Consider the following 19254-nt stretch of genomic DNA (forward strand, 5'->3'; position numbering starts at 1 on the left):
CACAAAGGGAGTCAGTCCAAGACTCATCTATAAGTATATAGTTACAATGCTGTTTCAGGAACTAAAAAAAAAAAAAAGCTTGTAAAGTAGTATTTGAGTAAGAGCTGGAATTTTTCCTGGTCCAGATTGTCTTTTAAAGAATGATTTAAGTTACCAATTTTAAGGCAAGAGCCAGTAGGAACACGCTGATGTTGCCCATGGATCTCTGCCACCCTCAGCTGCAGTGGGAGAACTGCTACCTACCTGCAGCAGCCAGAGGGCTGAAGTAGCAGAAACCATGTAAACTAAATTGTTTCTCAGCAAGTAGCCTTCCAGGAAAGACGGGAGGAGAGACAAACCTGGTATAACAGCATTTTCTATAATTAATCCTTTGTGAATATTCACGACTAACAAATACTTAGGTTTAAACAAAATAAATATGCTGTATCAGCAAATGTGTCAGGACACATTTATCCAATAAGTAACTTATCCTGATGCATTTAATAAATCTTCTCATGTTGTTCAATTCTTAGTAAATTGAACTACTTAGATTTTTCTGAGGTTTTTTGCATGAGTTTCAAAGATAAAAGTACAAGTTAAGGGAGTGCATTTGAGAAAGTATCTATTTGGCTGCCGTCTGTGCTTCATTAGGTGTGACAACACATACAAAATAAGTATTTGCTATAAGATGAATGTGTAGTGGCTAATTGATCAAATGGGAAAGATGAAGCTATAAAGATGTACCAAAATAAAACTTGAGGTGTGACTTGATAACTTGCCTACAGTAAACAGGTCTAGATGCACAACCAGTAAGGGTATAAAAATATTTCCTGTCATTTTTTGTTTAATTAAATGAAAATGTGATTGTGCATGTGTAGATATTTCACTTAAAATATTGAAACAAACTAGGATGATAGGGGAAAAAATCTGATTGAAATAATTTGCCAAAAACTTTGAATTTACAAGATATTTAGATCAACAGAAGTCTATCCTTTTCTTTTTCAGAGCAAGATTTTTTCTTTTTTTCCCCCCAGATTTCATCCAACCTTTATTCTTGGGAAAGAACTTAAATACCTAAAGGAAATGTTTATTTAAGTTTGCACACTTAAATTTATTTACATACAATGAATTTCAGAAGACTGTTAACCAAAATATCTCTCAATAAGGTAAAGATCTTAAACTATAGAGAGGCTGATAACTGGAGACACTTTAAACCATAACAGAATTTAACAGTTCTTTTGTGGTACACAAACAAAATGGGGTATTAAGATACAGAACTGGACTTACCTGGAAATTATTTAAGTGTTCAAAATTATTTTAACAATTTACAAGGAAAATGTTTCCTTATAGTCTTTTAAAAACACATTAATACAATATAAACAATTAAGGCTTTTAAAATGCAAAACATTCAGTAGTTGGACTTGTAGATGCCATTACAATGTTGGATAATGGTGTAACAATGTAAAGGATTTCACTCACGTACATCGGTACGAACAATACTGCATGACTAGATTCAATCAAGTCATGCACTTTTAAAATTTAAAAAAAAATTAACTTCTCTTAAATCTACAGTAGCTTGCATTAGCTTTTATTTTTGCATTTCCCTTTAAAACTAGATTTAGAGATGACAGTGAACATGAGGTGACAAACAACCTCACAACTAAACTGCTGATTTAACACATCAATTGCACAAATCTGGTGGGTCTAAGCATGGCATCTTGAGTCATTACTAATCTGGAAGTCTCTTGGAACTTTCCTAAAATACGTTGTTTTTTTTTTTTTTTAATATATATCATTTCATTGTAAAAAGACTCAGTCAAGACAGTTAATGTGGTAACAAATATTTGACATAACACTGGAGAATTGGGGCAACTTCTGTAGGATTCATTTTTCTATGTTTCATCAGTTTCAGCGGTAGTTTCTTTAATAAGCTTACATGTATATGTAAAAGGTGATTATAAAAAGTTGTGCAAGTAATAGCTATGCGTCTATTCACCAGATAAAAGGATAATAAAAAATTACATGTGAAAACTTTGACAGAACCTTTCCCTGAAAGCTGTAATACAAAAGATAAACCAGAACTGTCATTTAACATTAAAGCTCTACCAGGTTATTGTGTGGGAACTGATAACAGTATTTTTCACTCCCTTATAAAGAAAGTAGCAGTAAGGTATTAACATTCTGTGACTTCTTATGTAAGAATTAGTACTGTGCAAATAGCAACAGATTTAGAATTTATTTCTGAGAGACACAACAAAATACTTCATACTTCCTATAGTTTTAGTGCCACTAGCAAATTTTTTGAGACTTGAAGTGGCAGCAGTGACTATACACTGCCAAAATGCAGGGGAGGAAGCCGTTCACAAGTGGCATCCTTGTCCAGTACAATCCGACAGCCACCTGGGCAAGTACAACCTGCTGGCTCCTTGCAAGCAGAGTCCTGCTGATGCGGTGGGTGTCTGTGCTGTCAGCAGGTCACCCGGCACACTCCTCAACATAATCTAACAGCACTCGGCATTTCAAGAGTTACCAAGATATAGGTGAAAAAACACTTGCTGCAACAGTTGTCTCTTGAAATCATTGTACCCATGGTCACTTTTTAATGGGTTCCTGAATTATTTTTGCCTGCCAGCCTGAAAGAGAAAGCATGTAAGAAATCCAGAAGTGCAAGCATACTGTTGTAAACTGAGTATATGAAATGCAAACGTAATTATTGCAACTCTTCGTGATAAAAAATGCAAATGCTGAGTTTTAAGTAGTTTAAAAATTCACAAGCAGATTCATTGGTTCACTGCATCCATCTGCAGTCTTGAAGATGACCAGCTACTATACTTTTCCAAGCAAAAGGAGGATTTTATTTTCACAGCAGTATTTTTTCCTATAATAAATACAACTCAATTGTAAAGTATACTAGGGATGCAATTGGACACACCCCCCATACTGTTATTTATTCACCTCACGTAGAACCTGTTTTTCAACTTCCAATCTGAAGGATTTAGCTAAAATACAACTGTAAACAAAACCAGTAATTAATATAAAACAGCTCCTTTTGACTGGGGTTAATCTGCAATAACAAAAGCTCTAAAATTAAGAGGCCAGTTGATGCCCTGACACCAAAATACTGAAGAGAAAACAAAGTTCTGTTGGAAATAAGCATAAAATACAGAAGAGGTGACATGCTGAAATCTGAAGAGACAGGTAAATTCAAAACTGAGGTTTGTTTGTTTTTTCTCTAAAAATACACAGGATAATCTAACACTAGCTTTCCTTACCAAAAAAACCAAAACAAAACAGAAGGTAGAAACAGCACAGATTAAACTTTCTTATTTGGTCAGATTTTTCAGAGGATTAGTATTGGTCATCAGCTTCCTCTACACCCTTTGGAAGCTCCAGCTGAAGTACAGGCTTTTATTTCAGTTGTTTCTCCCAGCTCTGTACTTGCAAAGCTGATACATGCTGCTAATTAATTTTGAAAAATTATGAAACTGGCTTGCATAAGTCTACACTGAAATGTTCCTCTTCATGGCTGCATCTGGTAGTCTGAAGTTGGACTGGACAGCCATTTAATGAAAAAGATTTAGAACAAGCGTTAAGCATTGCAATACGGCTCTGGAACTTTAAAAGGATCCTAAGACTCATTCAGCCACCACAAATTACTGTAAGACAGCCCTGAACTGCTCGCTATCGCAATTCACAAGAGACCACAGTAAAAATAAAAAAGTTACATTGTTTTGTTTAGAAATATTTGTTCCTGATATTTGTTAAATCCTTCCAGTGAAATTTCTACAGCATAGGTTTGCTACTAATGCAGTTTGTTAGTTCTAAATGTGACTGCAGCATATATAGCTAAATACAACATTCCCTTTTAAAATCAAGTGTTAAGGTGGTTTTTTTATAATATTCCATATAGATGTACTACAACACAAGAAAAACATGATCTCAAATCATTACAGTTCTTCAGAAACTCTCATGCATTCTTTAATTTCCCCAAACTGCAAAAAACAGTATTACAAAGAACATTTCAAGGTAGTTTCAAAGTCTATTAGGAAAGCAGTCGTCTGATTTTCTGTATTTCTTTCACAGAAAGTATGTGCATTTATAGCATGAGCAGAAAGAATCATGCTAGCTCTATTACGCCTGGCACAAATAATCAATTATAATATGGATTTAATGACAATATGTACTTGGAATTCATACATTACATGGAGAACTAAATCCATATCATCATGTCCTCAGTATTAAAGTCATTAGCATTAGCTAGGCAAAGATGGCACGGGTGTGTCTAGTTCAGCTACACCGTGTCTCCACGAGCTGCAAGAATCCACAGCAAAGGACCAGGCAGCAAACCAGAACTGCCTTGCAGCAGCAGCTGCCTCTCACAGCCCGGCCTGGAAAACTGCCTGTTCTGGATTCCTTGGGATGCAACACAGAAAAGCACTAGTATTTTATCTGATTTTATCACTTCCATTACATTTTATCATTTACCATTGCAAAAAAGACTGATTTGGCAAGGGTAGAAAGCTTTTTTTAGGGTTTTCCTTTAACTCTTCTACAGCTCCTGTATTTAAAACCATCAGAGCTGGTAAGTGTAAATACCGATTTTGTCCGTGTCTGAAAGCTCGGCAGTGTTTACTGGATTACAGGCATCAACATTAACTCATCAGCTTCACCCACTGGACCACATAAGCAAGCCCTAAGAAAAAACATTCAGTGCAAGTATTAATTACCAGATACGGCCAGTTCATATAAAGGGGGGGAAAAGTCTGTTTTCATATTGTTATTTTGGAGTTCCTCAAACGAAGAGATGACAAAGCCCAAGGATGTACCTGCGACTCAGCTGATTTAAATTAACTTTAAAGGACAGTTCTCAAGAGATTAACTAAAGAAATATAAAACATGAGGTTTTGTGCCTGTCCACCCTCAAGATCTATATACATTTGTCTTATGTTTGGCTGTATCAAACAATCGTCTGTCACTTGCCCGTGGCCACAGCAAGACCGTTGGCCACACCTCCACCTGTCTCCTGAAACGCGGGACCCGGCCAGCGAGGAAAGCACTTGCAGTACCTTATCTCATGTTTCAACAGATTACATTTAGAGAAACAGATGCCTTTATTTTCATCATATTGTCACAATAAAGTATTTTGCAAGCATACTGTTCATACTAAGCTAGCAAAATTTTCCATTAATTTGAGTACTGAAATGTATCTCAATTGTTCCCTATGGATTTCTCAAACCTAACAACTTTTTGCTGAAAATCTTTCTACGCTGTCAAGTAGAGGTAAACATGAGATCTTGACTTCTAAATATAATTAAGTAAAGTTCTTAACCTCAAAATAGCAAGGAAATGCTCATTTCAACACATGAAGCTTCTCCATGAGCACAAGTAATCCCACAAATCAGAGAAGTAACTGTGAAGGCAGGAAAAAACTTTCAGGTGTCAGCAAGTTCTCCAGAGCAAACTCTCCAGTAAAGAGAGCTCAGTGACAGAGCTGGCATAATGACCAAAATGGAACAGCGGACAATAATAAATACATTGCATTTCTACTGAACAACTACAAGGACGAGCTGTGAACAAGAAGGAGCTATATGGGAACAGTATGGAAATGAACATCAGACTTCTGTGTAAATGATTTTGTATGAGAAAGTCTCATTCATCTCAGCAAATTTTCCCACTCAAAACAACTGGCAGTGCTATGCTTAAAAAAAAAAAAGTAACTGCACTGAATCACAAGATAAAAAGGCAAAGTTCAAGTTCATGCATGTGACATTTGCTGTCATTGGACAATATGAACATTTTTCTTGTTACCATCGCATAGATGGAAAAAAAATGTGAGCATTATATTGCAACCAAACTAAGGCTTGGGTGGTTTGTTTGTTTTTGTTGGGGTTTTTGTTTAATATGCTAATGAGGATACTGCATAAAGTAACTTGCATTTCCTGAGTCACCTGCTGTTTAAGGTTACAAACTTTAAAAGTCTACTTTTATATAAAATCAATACAGCTCTTAATTCAGTATGTTGTATTTAAGGATGTACTTTGTATAAGCTTCAGTAACTGGCTGTGATAAGCATCCAAATGGTAAGAAAGCTGATCTAAGCGATGACCCAGCTTGGGGTTACACATCTATTGGAGCAGGAAAGAAGAAAGGTTCAGTTAAAATACATCGGCTTTACCTTTTACTCAAGTATTTCCTGCTGAATACATCAAAAGATTCAGTATCAAGAATTCAAATTCCTTTTATTACATACTGGAAAATTTTTTCAAGAACTTGCGTATACAAGTTTGAAGAAGCATTTGACAATAACATGGAATATCAAATGAGTGCAGAGATTGACTGGCACTGCAAGCGAGTGTACACAGAAGAGCATGTGCTTCACTTCTAGCTTGTGTGTCTCGGTCCACAAGAGCTCTGCAAGGACAAACTGAACAGAGACTTTATTATATTAACTAGATGGCTAGCTACAAAATATATTTTTTTGCATTATGTTTAAGTGAATTTTCAGGAATGATAATTTCATCTTCTGGTGTTACAGTCTTACTTTGGATCTGCTTTGGTGGGTCTTAGTCTGTATGACTGTCACAATAAAAGTGGGATATTTGAGTATTTACAAAGTGTCTTTTAGAAAAACATTTATCACTATGGCAGTGCTCAATTTTTTGCTAATTTTAGGCATACTTGTATTTAGCTTTTTTATTTCATAACTACAATGCAGCAACAAAAATTCTATGATTCCGTTTTCTGTGCTAACTTTTATCTAGTGGAAAACAAGTTCTACTCTACTTTTCTGGACACTTTCATATATATTATATAAGAATTTGAAGGAGGTGCATGCTAAATGGTAAACACAGATTTAAAGTATAAATCTGTACCCTTTCACCAGAACATGAGCAAATGAAGTAAATGGTCAGAAGTAGACATCTTTCTGGTACTCCATGAATATTTTGTAATATTGTTTTCCAAGCTTACTATTACAGATAAAAGCAATTCTGTTCAGTTTTGTTTGGGGTTTTTTTTTGATCCTCAGATAGTGTCATAGACACCAACTGTGATAGTTGCTTTTGGAATGGTTAGTCACAGTAGGGTATAAATTAAGCTTCCAGATGTATTTCATTCTGGATAGCAACAGGCTCATCTGCTTATAACATTTGCCACTAACAAGCCCAACTCATGCAGAACAATGGTCTAGATTTCAGTAATTCTTTACCTTATTTCCAAAGCTTCAAGACCTGTAAAGAAAAAAGGATATTAACAGGAAAATGCTTGAATAGCATCTCAAATAACCTGAGGCCCATTAGTCCTTTGTTGAAAGAGAAACTGAATTATCTGGGAGTTCAGAGTTCATGATGAGCATTGACATTTAACTCTTCTTCCTTTGTGACCAAGTGACAGCAAGTAACAGACTGTAACTACAGTATATTAGGTTTCAGGCACACCTGTCTGAAGCTGGAAATTTTACATTAATTCTCCTAATATGAGCAAGTATCTTAGGCAAAAAAAATATACTGAATAGTCACAATGCCTGCTCCAGCTAAATTTGTTCAAAAAGGAACTTAAAGTGGCAATACTGTCACTGAAAATAATAAGATAACAAACACTTAGCTTGACATATTTATTTTTCAAGGTCAATAAATAAATGTAAATACACGAATTTGGAAAAAAAATCTTAGTAACAGAATGTTTTTAAACAACATTCTGGCTTAAAGTCTTTGTTATTGACACTATTGGAATATTTTTTGATCTGCTTAATGTAGATAAGTCATGTTGGTGATCCTCCATCATATGAATTTGTCTGAAGAAGTTAGGCTACTGCAAAGGAAAAAAAGATGGCAACCTTTGCTCTGACATAGGAAATTATCTGAACTGTATACATTAAGTATTAAAATTACTTTTCTGGGCATGACTTTTCTAGAGAATAGAGAAATCTTTAAATTTACACTTTACATATTAGAGACCTCCTACCATTCATTACTTCATTATTATAAAAGGGAAATTGTAAAAAAAGTGGAAAAAAAAGAAGAGAGAAAAAAGGCATGGAAGAAAAAAGTGATACAAACTGGCCCTTTAGTTAATAAGACATTCTTCCTTTATACACCTAAATTTCATCCCAGGTTTGTAATAGATTTATGTGATGACTGGCTCCCATCACTGCAGCAAGTCTGCTTGAAATAATTTTAAAGCAGCTTTTCAGCAGTGGACTTGTGTTTAGCTACCCTCTCTCTTACTGACATTCTCCAAACACCTGAAACCAGGAATGTCGTGTTCCACCTGGCTGCCTTAGGTTTCCCAGATTACCATATACTAATGCACTTACCCAGGCGTACAGCGTGAATATGTAATGTGTCCAGGAGAAGCAGCCTTTTTGAAAAGTATCTACAAATCACTAAATAGAAATTTTTATCAAAAAGGTTCAACAAGAAGGTAATTGTTACTGGGTTAATGGAAGTGGAGGAAGATTTGTGGTTCCCTCGAAATTCAGCAAGTATTCTGTTTCTGTATTCTATAAATACTACAAGACGCAACGTGTTTATTTGGTTCCCATAAATTAGAAAAATCTGTTTTCCAAAAATTCTAAATTAGTGATTTAAAAACCAAAATGTTACACCTGACCACCTTTCCAAACAATCTCAGAGAGCAGCCTAGCTTCTCTCTCACCCTTGAGAAGTGTGCTTTTTAAGGATACATGATTTATAAAACAAACAGTGTGGTTTTTAACTACAGTACACTTGCTTAAATATACAAGTGGACCTGTTAAAGTCATGTTAAAGTTCAAGGTACTTCTGGAAAAAAGGCAGATAGTTATTTTAACTCTGCATTCTTACATAGCATAACAATTATTATAGACCTTAATTTCCTCTCATCATTCACCTGTCATATGGAGAGGTCAATAAATAAGAAGTTACCTGGTCCAGTTTACCTACAAGAGAAAAAATACTAAACCAAAAAGTTACCTATAAAATTACTTGTTTAACCCTGATAACATCTGAGTTGCCATGCCCAGTTTGTAATTGCAAAAAAAGCAAACAATAGTCATCTTGCTTATTAATAAATGCCCCATTTTTTATAACTTTTTGGATGATGCCTATCAAGTCACATATTCTTGGGGCAAAAGAGCTGGCCAGGAGGTGCAATGATAGCAGTAACACAGTATAAATCTGGGTTCAAATAAAAATGAACATACCAGATCCAGAAGCAAAGAAATCCAGACACTTTGAGGAGGCAGTGCCCAGCTGTTATTTGGGCTCTTATGTCATGAAGACTATACCCAGCCTAAGATATAGTTACATACCATGTAAGTAAGACAGAATTCTGTTGTGCTAGTGTACAGACTTCAGGAAAAAGCCTTACACAAAACCAATTGCCTCCTTTGTTTAGAGTGGAAGATAAAATAGCTTACTAACTGATGTAACGAGTAATGGATGTCACTATGACACAAAACTTGCCATGATTTGTGTGTTCAGCTACAAGGTGCAGTATTTCTTATGACTAACTCAAAGCACAGCGCATCCAACTGTGATTTGGAATTCCATCTTGAGCAGCACGCACTATGACTTTGAAAGAAGTCTGTATGATTGTAACAAAGTCATCCATCCTCTCTTGAAACGTGAATAAAATCCATGGGGTAATCAGGCACAGGCGGCATGTAACAGGTTTGTCTTCCTTTGTATTCCTTGTTTTTGCTTCCGAGGACATGCACTTGGCTCCAGAGTAAATCTGTTTTCTATTACAAGAGAACACAGCTATTCTTCTCTTTTTCTCTCTCTTTCTCTCGAGGCTCTTTACGTTTGCGTTCGTTACTCCCAGATTGTCTTCCACTTGCAGGAGAAGCAGCACCTTGCACCTGCTATGTAGAAAAAAATAACGGCTTGAATAAAACAAACATTGTAGATGCAGTGTGAAGTATTACTCTACATTTGAGTTCACAAACAAAAGTTTAACTGTTATGCAAACAGCAGAATTCAGAACTGCCACAAAACTTCTTATTTCTAAAAAACAAAGTCCGCTGAAAATATATTTCAAGTTCTGTGTGTCCCTCCTATTGTGCCAACATATTCAGATCAGTTGTTTCAATAATAAAATTTGTCTTCAAGCATTTTCTGCCACTTCTGTATTACTGTGCTGGAATTTTTTCCTACTTTCTTTTATAAGAACATAATCCACATTTCAGACGTTACCAAGCAGAAGTGTTGTTTTTGACAGCTAGATATGGCAAAGGAGCAGCTTTTCGTGACTAGAAACTAGTTAAGAACTTGGCAAGGGGTTTGGTATACAAAGGCAACATGAATTTTGTTAATTCATAGAATCGTTTTATTTGGAAGACACCCTCAGGATCATTGAGGTCAACCATAACCTAACCAACTCTAGCACTAAACCATGTCCCCAAGAACCTCGTCTAAGTGCCTTTTACCATCCATTCCATCTGTTATCCATTCATGGCTGCAAATGAGCATGCTGTTCAGTCCTGTTAAGCATGTTCTTCAGTTCTTTCTGCCTTTTTGCAGCTAGCAGTAGTGAATCTTTGTCTTAGAAGTAGCTACTGTTGATTCCAAGTAAGGCAATAAGCAGCAGAAATAACACAAATTGTCAAAATTCTTGTTTCATGCGTAACAAGCTGTGCTGGGTTTGCTGGGATCAATTTTCTTCATAGTAGTTAGAGTCCGTTGTTTTTAGGAGCTAGCACAGTCTTTTGGCAGGGGGGGGCTAGTATGAGAATAATGTGATAACACACTTAACTTCCCATGGGAAATAGTTAAATCTTCCCTGGGACAGAGTTAGTTTTTTCTTTCCAGTAGCTGGGCTGTGTTTTAGAGTTGGTATGAAAAGAATGTGAGAACTCAGTGATGTTTTGGCTGTTCTGGAGGAGACCAAGGACTTTTTCAACTTTCCAGCTGCAGGTGCACATAGAACCTGAGAGAGCGCACAACAGGACAGCACCCAGATTGACATCCAGGCTGGCCAGTGAGCTGTTCCCCTGAGCTGTCTCATGCTCCATACACAACTTTTCCGGCTCAGCCTTTGGCCTTTTTGCTCTCTTTGCAGGACGGGCTATTTGGGACCAGGGTGCGTTCTTTTCCAGGACTGGCTGTTTGGCGCAATCGTGTTCAACCGCAAACTGCTGTCTGGATCTCTGCTCTTCTGGGATCGGCTGTATGGGACTGATGATCATGACCAATTGCATTATGTCTCACTTATATATATACACATATATATACACATTATTGTTATTATTATTTTCTCTTCCTTTACTGTAATAATAAATTGTTCTTATTTCAACTCACGAGCTTTTCCCTTCCCTTTCGATTCTCTCCCCCATCCCGCTTGGCAGGGGTGGAGCTGAGAGAGCAGCTGTGTGGTCCTAGTTGCTGGCTGGGGTCAAGCCACACACAAGCACATCAGTGAATGGCTCTGAATTGCTTCAGGCCAGAGATATAGTCTTCGTGCAGATTATTTTGTACATATTTGTAAATAAAAGCAGTTTTAATAGTCTCCAGTGGTTACGAACTCCCTGAATCCAGAACGGTAACTTAAACATTGCCTTTCAGACACGAGATTTAGTTATATGGCAATTTTGTGTATACATCCACATGAAGCACATTTTCCAAGCATTTTGAATGCAACTGCTTAATGGGGATGGGGAGGGGACAGAAAGATATACTGGGAAAAACTGTTCATTTCCTCATTTGAAACAGGACTGAATGGACTCACATGATATCATAGACTGAAACACCTAAAAATATGAAGCAAACTTCTGCAAGAAAAAATAAAGACAAAACTTTGACTACTATCAAAAAGCTCTTATTTGAATTCCATTTTGCAAGTAATGTAAAATATTAGCTAATGCAATCTTTGTAACCTTATGTATTAACTCGTTCCATCATTCCAACTTAAACAGTATGAAAGAAACCCTAATTTCGAAGGTTAGGCCTGCTTTAAAGTATTCAAGTGGCAGCAACTGCCGTATCTGCATACATACTCCGACAAATACAGTGTATTTCTTAAGACTCCTATATTGATCTTGTCACTTGCTGTACAGAATGTAAAGGTCGGTCTTATCAGTCTGAAACACTGACAAACGTAGCTGTGTCTGTGTAACTATTAAGTTAATACTCTCTAAAACTCATGATCATACTATGTAATAATGCTTTCTTACCTGGACCTGAGCAGCTGCTTGTTCTTGTTCCTGATAGTACTGAGAAGCTCTTCTGTCTTCCTCTTCCTGGAGCTTCTTTGCCAGCTCTAGATCACTGATTCCTTCGGGGATCTGTTCCCAGTTAATATCTTGATTTTGCTGCTCTTGTTGTAGAGACAATGCCATCAGATAATCCTAAACAATAAACTTGTTTATTAATGCTCTTTCACATAGAAAGTAGCCAAGTCATATCAAGTGAATTTCTCAGCACGTGGAGCTACGCAGTCCCTTTTCCCCCAGCCTCAAATACATTTACCCATGGAAAGCAGGAATTTGTTTCAGAACCTGCTCATAACCTAAACTGCAGAAAGGCTGAAAACAGCTACTTTACATTTCTCCTTGCACAGTGCCTATGTCACAGTATAAAACCACAAAAGCTAATTTTAAAAAAAATTGCTTTCAGGTTTAAATTCCATCACTCAGGCAGCAGCAAGAGTGTCAGCTCATACCAGTTCTAGGTAGAAGATTTTGAAGTTGTCCTTTGTAATTTGCTATTTCTAATTAACACTCTGATTTACGCTTGATAGAGTATCTGTCCCCACTGCACTGAACAGCGTTGAGAGTACATCAATAAGGAACACTTAACTACTAAACAGATGAGAAAATAATCAAAGGGTAGTTTCAGAAATATCCAAACAGAGAACAACTCCAGACATTACTAGCCCTGTTATCTCTGCCAGATTCTTTATTCTACAAATGATACAGTGCTTGAATTTATTAAAAAGCATCTGCTTATTCATTTTTTCTCCAGTATTTGAAAACATTAATGATGATTATTATAAGTATAAACTTATTTTGCTTGTTCAGAATGTAAGATTTCTTGCTAGGTGCTTATGCATTAACTGGTACAAGTAAGTCCTGTCTCAGACATGACTTCTGGAAACTATTATATGTAGTTAAGAATAACAAATAACCACCATTACACACAATCTGCTATGGCTTTTGTCTTACATTCAGCAAAGTGGGCATCAGAAGACAAAGTTCAGCTATGAAAATATCTCCATATACGAGGTGTGACATTTTACCTGAGTAAGTTCTTTGCAGAAGGAGATTCTGAGAGATTAAAATCAGATTTTCCAGACTATTCATGGTTGGTCCTACTCTTCCTCCCTTGAAATCATGCTAATACTTCAAAGAAGCACTTTCGAGAACCCCAACCAAAGTAGCTAAAGAATATTTTATAGTCCTATATATGCATGAGCACACATACATACACATCTGTGTAAGGATACATATATATGACTAAAACCAAGTAGTAATTGTTATATATAGTCACAAGCAAACAGAAAAATACAATAGAGAGGCAGAAATCTAGTACTTGATCTATTTGATCCTGCTGCCCTCTGTAGACAGTTTCAGGGTCTGATGGAGGCCGTAGGTGGAATTCAGAATCACAGAAATTTCCATCACCATCCACATTGTGTAAGCTTTCCCAAACAACTTTCTCTTCCGTAAGAAAGCCCTGGTCTGTCACCAGCAGATAAAGCTGACCCTATGCAGAAAAATAAAGAAAACCTGTAAAACTAAAAAATTTTTTTTTTATTCTGATGTAATTAGCAGAAATGATCAGCTAATACAACTGTTGCATTCCAGTAAAACATTAATTCAGATTTTTTTAGCAAGTTTAAAATTTAAATGAATCAGTATACAGCATTAAACCACCAGATACTAGTATTCATTGCTAAATTATAGCCACACTTAATTTCTGTATTCCATCTTGTAATTTTTCATTAGTAATGAAAGTTCATATTGACTAAAAATTAATATAAAACATTAATATATACCTTGATAACTCATTGGAAACACACCAAAGAAGTATATGTCAAGAGTGCCAACGTAAATTTTAAATCCCAGGACAAATCACAGTAAATTCCAAAGACAAGATCTGGAGACAAAGGTGATCTTTCCAAATAATCCAAGAGGCATTACCTCAAAACGACTGCATCTCAGACTTCATGTTTTACAATAGGTTTTGACAAAATTTGAGGTTTATTTCAATTAAAAATCTGAATTTAATATTCTTGCTATCACTTGTCACCAATAACTAGTTTTGCTGGATTTTAGCCTCCTTACAGTTCCATAAGGCCAAATTTCTTGATTGCAAACTCTGAAATTATAAAATGGGCTGGTCTGGCAGTGAAAGAGACCATACTAACAAGTCCAGAAGCCAAGGAAGAGGAAGGACAAAACGCAAGCTTAGGTTGGAGGAATGAGAGAGGAGCTGAAATCAAAAGGAAATTATAAAAGCAGATCTCAAGTAAAAGGAGATGGTGCTGCATGTTTGAGGGAGAGCTAAGCAGCACAAAAATCCACGTTTAAATTTCAATTTAAATTCTATTTTCATCTTATCCTACCCTTTTTATAATGTTTTTTAGAATTATATTCCTAAGCAAGAATGGCCATACAGCACACTCAGACTGAAGCTTCCATTAATATTACTGAATGTACCAGATCAAGATATTCAACACAAATCTTGACATTTTTTAGCTGTAAAAAAAAAAAAAACAAAACCACCAAAAAAGCAAAAAGAAACAAACAAACCAAACCAAACAAAAACAAACCACAAAGCCATTTATTGTGACATCCACAAAACCTTTCTATTTGTATTACAGCAGACAAAGGGTTCTCAAAGATCACCATGCTAAAGATGTGCCAAACTCTGCCAAAACACAAGGGGCAGTTCCTGTGCTAATGATTTCATAGACTGAATAAGCAAAAAATGAAAACATTGACCCTATTCAAGAAGTCCAGAACTAGCTCGCTGATTTCTTTGAAGTCATTAAAAGACTGTCTATAAGAGATGATGAAATTAAAATCCAATCTCTTGAATCCTACTAGGTTTCCAGCCATCCCTTCTGCAGCTGAAAGGTCATACCACATAACAAAACCACTATTTGAAGATTCACATGCAGCAATTTCTCTAATACCACAAGATGCACTTATACAAAAGATCAAAATGAACAGATAAAAAACCCACAAAGGACACTACTCTATTTTCAAGCTTTGGAATGGCTGTTTCCCCAGCACAGGTGGGCTTACAGACAGAAATACAACTGTGAGAAGCAAGTCTAGTCACATAACATGATCTAAGCAATCATCTTTCCCTCAGAAACCTGCCTAAGAAATGAATGCTACTTCTGATGCTTAAAAATCACCCAAAGAAAGTTAAAAGAAATAATTTCATAACATTTCCAATTTGCACAGAATACCTACTTCACAGCATCTCATGTATCAGAAGTCTTTAAAAAGATGTAAAAAAAAAAAAAAAGAATCACAGGATCTTTAAGGTAAGTGTATTTAAACCTTTGAAAAATTATTTTGACCAGCACATTGAGTCAAACAAAACCCAAAAAGAAAAAGGAGTGTCAAGTTTTCCTCTATTATGCTATACATTTTGAATGACTTTTTAAACAGCTCCTAAAGAATGTAGCTTAATAATAATGTTAATGATTTAATAATCTCCCAACTACTGTGAGCTGAACTTTTCACACACAAATATTGGTGTATATTGCCACCTTTATGGGATTAGAATCTAATATCTGTCATTCAAAAACATTTTAAAGCTAACACTTGTTTCAATAGAGAACTGTCTCAATCTTCAATAAAATTCATTTTCTTCCTTTCTGTTTTTAGGAGTTCCTCAGTTGAGCTATACCTAAACACCTATTTTTAAAATGTTCTCTTAGAGTAAATAAAAGCACCATTTAAATACAGCTCCCTAATGAAAAGCAATAAACTGCATTACGTATCACCACATCACCGAAACAATACCATCCCAATTCCAATGCCAATTGTGTATTTTAAAATCACACTGCTTCATTTAAACAAAACCTAATAAACTAACAACCACAGGCTCCTCAGTGTTTGCAAAGAGACAGAGTTCCTTTTCACTTTACTGGAATGAAAGAACAATGGGAAAAAAACAGATCAGAGATCCAAAGTCACCTTTCCCTTTTTGTTTTACACCAAATCCTCTTATCTCTACTTCGCATTGGTATAATTTTATAGAATTTATCAAAAAAACCCCAGATTCCCAAGGGCCCTCCTAATATTGCTAACATTAATGTAATTTTTGGTAATAATTGGACAACTTCCAGTTTCATATACAAAACAAGTCAGCTCTTTTTGTATTAGGTGCAATGTCGCTACTCATCCCTGCAAAAAATCTGTCTTCCTTGAACTTCAACAGTTTTGTTCCTTCTACTTGCAACAAGCAAACTGAGGCCACATCTACAGACTGGTTTTCCAGGCAGTGTTTTAATGCCATGCATGTTCTCTTCCCAGTCTCCTGAAGGCTCACAGGCCAAATTCACTGGCACATCCAAATTCCACTGAGGGGGTCTGTGACATGAGAAAATCTGTTTATCATATGACCTTCATGCTGCCTCTAAATTTGAGCTGCACTAAGTACCAACAAGCCTGGTGTCAGGAATGAGCCACCGTTCTCCAGCACGTACCAGATCACGAGGATCAGTCGAGCAGTTTTACACCACATTTGTAGCCTACCTTCTGCACTTCAGCTCCACACAGTGCAACACACAGGGACGAAAAGGGAAAGATGGACCAGAGTGACAGAATCAGTAGGAATTAAATTAATAAAATTAAAACAAGACGATCAGTACACTAAGGTCATGCAATTCAGCTAATGACTGTACATAAGTACATTTTTCAAGTACACTTTGCCAAGAATGATACCATACTTCATAAAATAATGGGTTCCTAACTTCATAAAATCCTAACTGGGCATTTCTAAAGTACTACCAGCTTATCTTTTGTTTTTAAATGGTTCGGGGTTTTTTTGGTTTTGTTGTTTATTTGTTTGGGGGTTTTTTTAAAAAAAATACACAAGTCTCATGGGTTAACACTGCCCCCAAAATGCTAGCACATAATATATAGCAACAATATCTACTAATAACTGTTGTTAATAAGGAATAAAACAATAAAAGAAAGTCTCAAGTGCATAACTGTTAAGAATAACTATTTATCCTAAGAATCGATATCTAGATATTGCAGACCAATGCCCAGATTTTATAGTTTCACATATAAAAAGCTTGAAATAAAGTCAAGGATAAAAACAAGGCTGTTCTCCTGAAGAATGATCTCAGTCTTCTTGTTTGCACAAAAAAACCTCTCTGAAATGCAAACAGATGTAGGATGCAGTGATGTTACTGGTTACAAGACCTCCTTTCCTGGGTTAATTTAATGACCAGATTAAGTAATTAAAATTAATGCTTTTAAACTACTTGTTCTGATGCCAATTACCAAGTTTACAGCAGTTTAGAAAGCTGAAAAGGAAAATCAAACACCTGTCCAATAGCTTCATACAGTAAAGACAAACATTTTAAGCCTTTAAGTCTATGTAAACATTCTCTTGGACTTCTGGGCCCTTGGGTTTTATGAAGGTGTTTTATGTTGATGTGAATGAGCACTATTATTTTGAGATGAGTCTAATGTATCTGAATGTTTTAGCCATTAGAGAAAATTAAGAATTTTTTTTTAAAGTATACACAATTGGATTCAACAGAGTAACCTCCAGAATAAAAACTGTACACTTAATAAGAAATGGAAAAAAATATTTAAATATGTTTTCAAGAAGTTATACACATTGCCTCTACTATGCCAAACTCAGACATCATCTTAAATGCCCAAGGAAAAAGTGCAATTATTGCTATGAAATATACTTTGTATTTGGATAAGAATCTGTGTTGAGTTCTGAAACAGAAACCCAACATTTATAAACTAGAAAACATAACTGCAACACACATACTTCAAAATCTAAACAGGTGTCTTGTTACTTTTCGGTAAAGAAAATAGATTGCATTACAGTCACATCAGTGGGGAAAAACATTCCAACTGAACTAAGTTATTCTTACCAAACTGATCCCCTCTTTACAGTCCTGTTTTTCCTTGATCTAGGGAATTATCATTTCATGTATTTATTGTCTGTGTAATGAAAAGCAAAGGCAAAAAAAAAAAATCACATCTTTAACTGCTGAAAATGCTTACTGTATAATCACACCAGCCAAGACTATTAATATGCAATTAAAGGGATCGGAAGCAGAATAAACGTCTACTTGGGCAAATGGACAAATAATAGTGAAAGATATTAAGAATCTAATAACTGAACTGCCATTATTATCTAGCACTGACCATACTTCAACAGATGTGTAATATATTACAGAATTGCCATATTTGCTTTTCTTTCATATGTAATAAAGAATTTTTTTAAAATGTTACATAATTATTATATAAACAAACACGATCCTAATACTCACAGAAATTACAACTCTCTATTATGCAAATTTCATTCAATTTTCAGAAGAGGAATAATTTAATTATTCAAGACTATATTATATAATATAAACTGAGTAAACAAGTTATAACTGAACTGGTGGTCTATTCTGAAATGCAGTCTGTGAATCTTCACAATTACATTGTGATATCAACTCAGCAGCTTCAAAGAAAGCAATACTGAAGTCATTAGAGGAAGATTACTACAAAACTTTTCATAGTAATATCTGAAAAAACGCACTGCCATCATTCTTCTACTATTGTCACTTTATTCCTCAACTTCCATAATTTTAAAGTGAATGTTGTATCTAAAATAGATAAATTGTTTCTGAATGAGCCCTTTCCATTTAAGTACTTACTCCCAGAGTATGGAATTTGCAAGATATATAAAAATGGCACGATAGTTACCTGCCTGAAGATTAACCTTTTAGAAGTGTTCATGTGTTAAATTGAACTGGAATATTTCAAAACAGTAACAAATATTTTCAAACACAGTGACAGTGAAATAAAGTTTTCCCCTTTTGCTCTTTCTCTTGTTCATTAGTCAAATACATTTTAAAGTAAATATTTTTGAAAGTGTTCTAATATAACTTCTCTCCTATTATTGTCCAGCTCAAAGCCCAAAGCATTATTAATATCTTCATCCCCACAACTAGTGTAGAAATGCCTTTTAAATACCTGCTAGCAGAGGCTGTTAATAGGCACTTGCCTATAGCATATAACAGCATTGATACCTCTATAATCTATCCCAGGTATTCGTAATGTTGCTGTATGTTCATAACCATTCTACTGCT

At 35.5% G+C, this 19254-nt stretch overlaps 1 protein-coding gene across 1 annotated transcript in view; it reads right to left on the reverse strand.

Moving 5' to 3' along the window:
- Nucleotides 1–1066: 1066 nt before the first annotated feature.
- Nucleotides 1067–19254, reverse strand: part of MINDY2 (MINDY lysine 48 deubiquitinase 2) — a 34171-nt gene continuing 15983 nt past the window's right edge. The window contains exons 7-9 of the mRNA XM_065641467.1: nt 13488–13661; nt 12131–12304; nt 1067–9823 (exon numbers count right to left, since the gene is read on the reverse strand). Of these exons, the coding sequence (XP_065497539.1) occupies nt 9704–9823; nt 12131–12304; nt 13488–13661 (468 nt within the window). The 3' untranslated portion in view covers nt 1067–9703. The remainder of the gene's footprint in view (nt 9824–12130; nt 12305–13487; nt 13662–19254) is intronic.

This window comes from Caloenas nicobarica, chromosome 10 (assembly GCF_036013445.1).
Source record: "Caloenas nicobarica isolate bCalNic1 chromosome 10, bCalNic1.hap1, whole genome shotgun sequence".
NCBI lineage: Eukaryota > Metazoa > Chordata > Aves > Columbiformes > Columbidae > Caloenas > Caloenas nicobarica.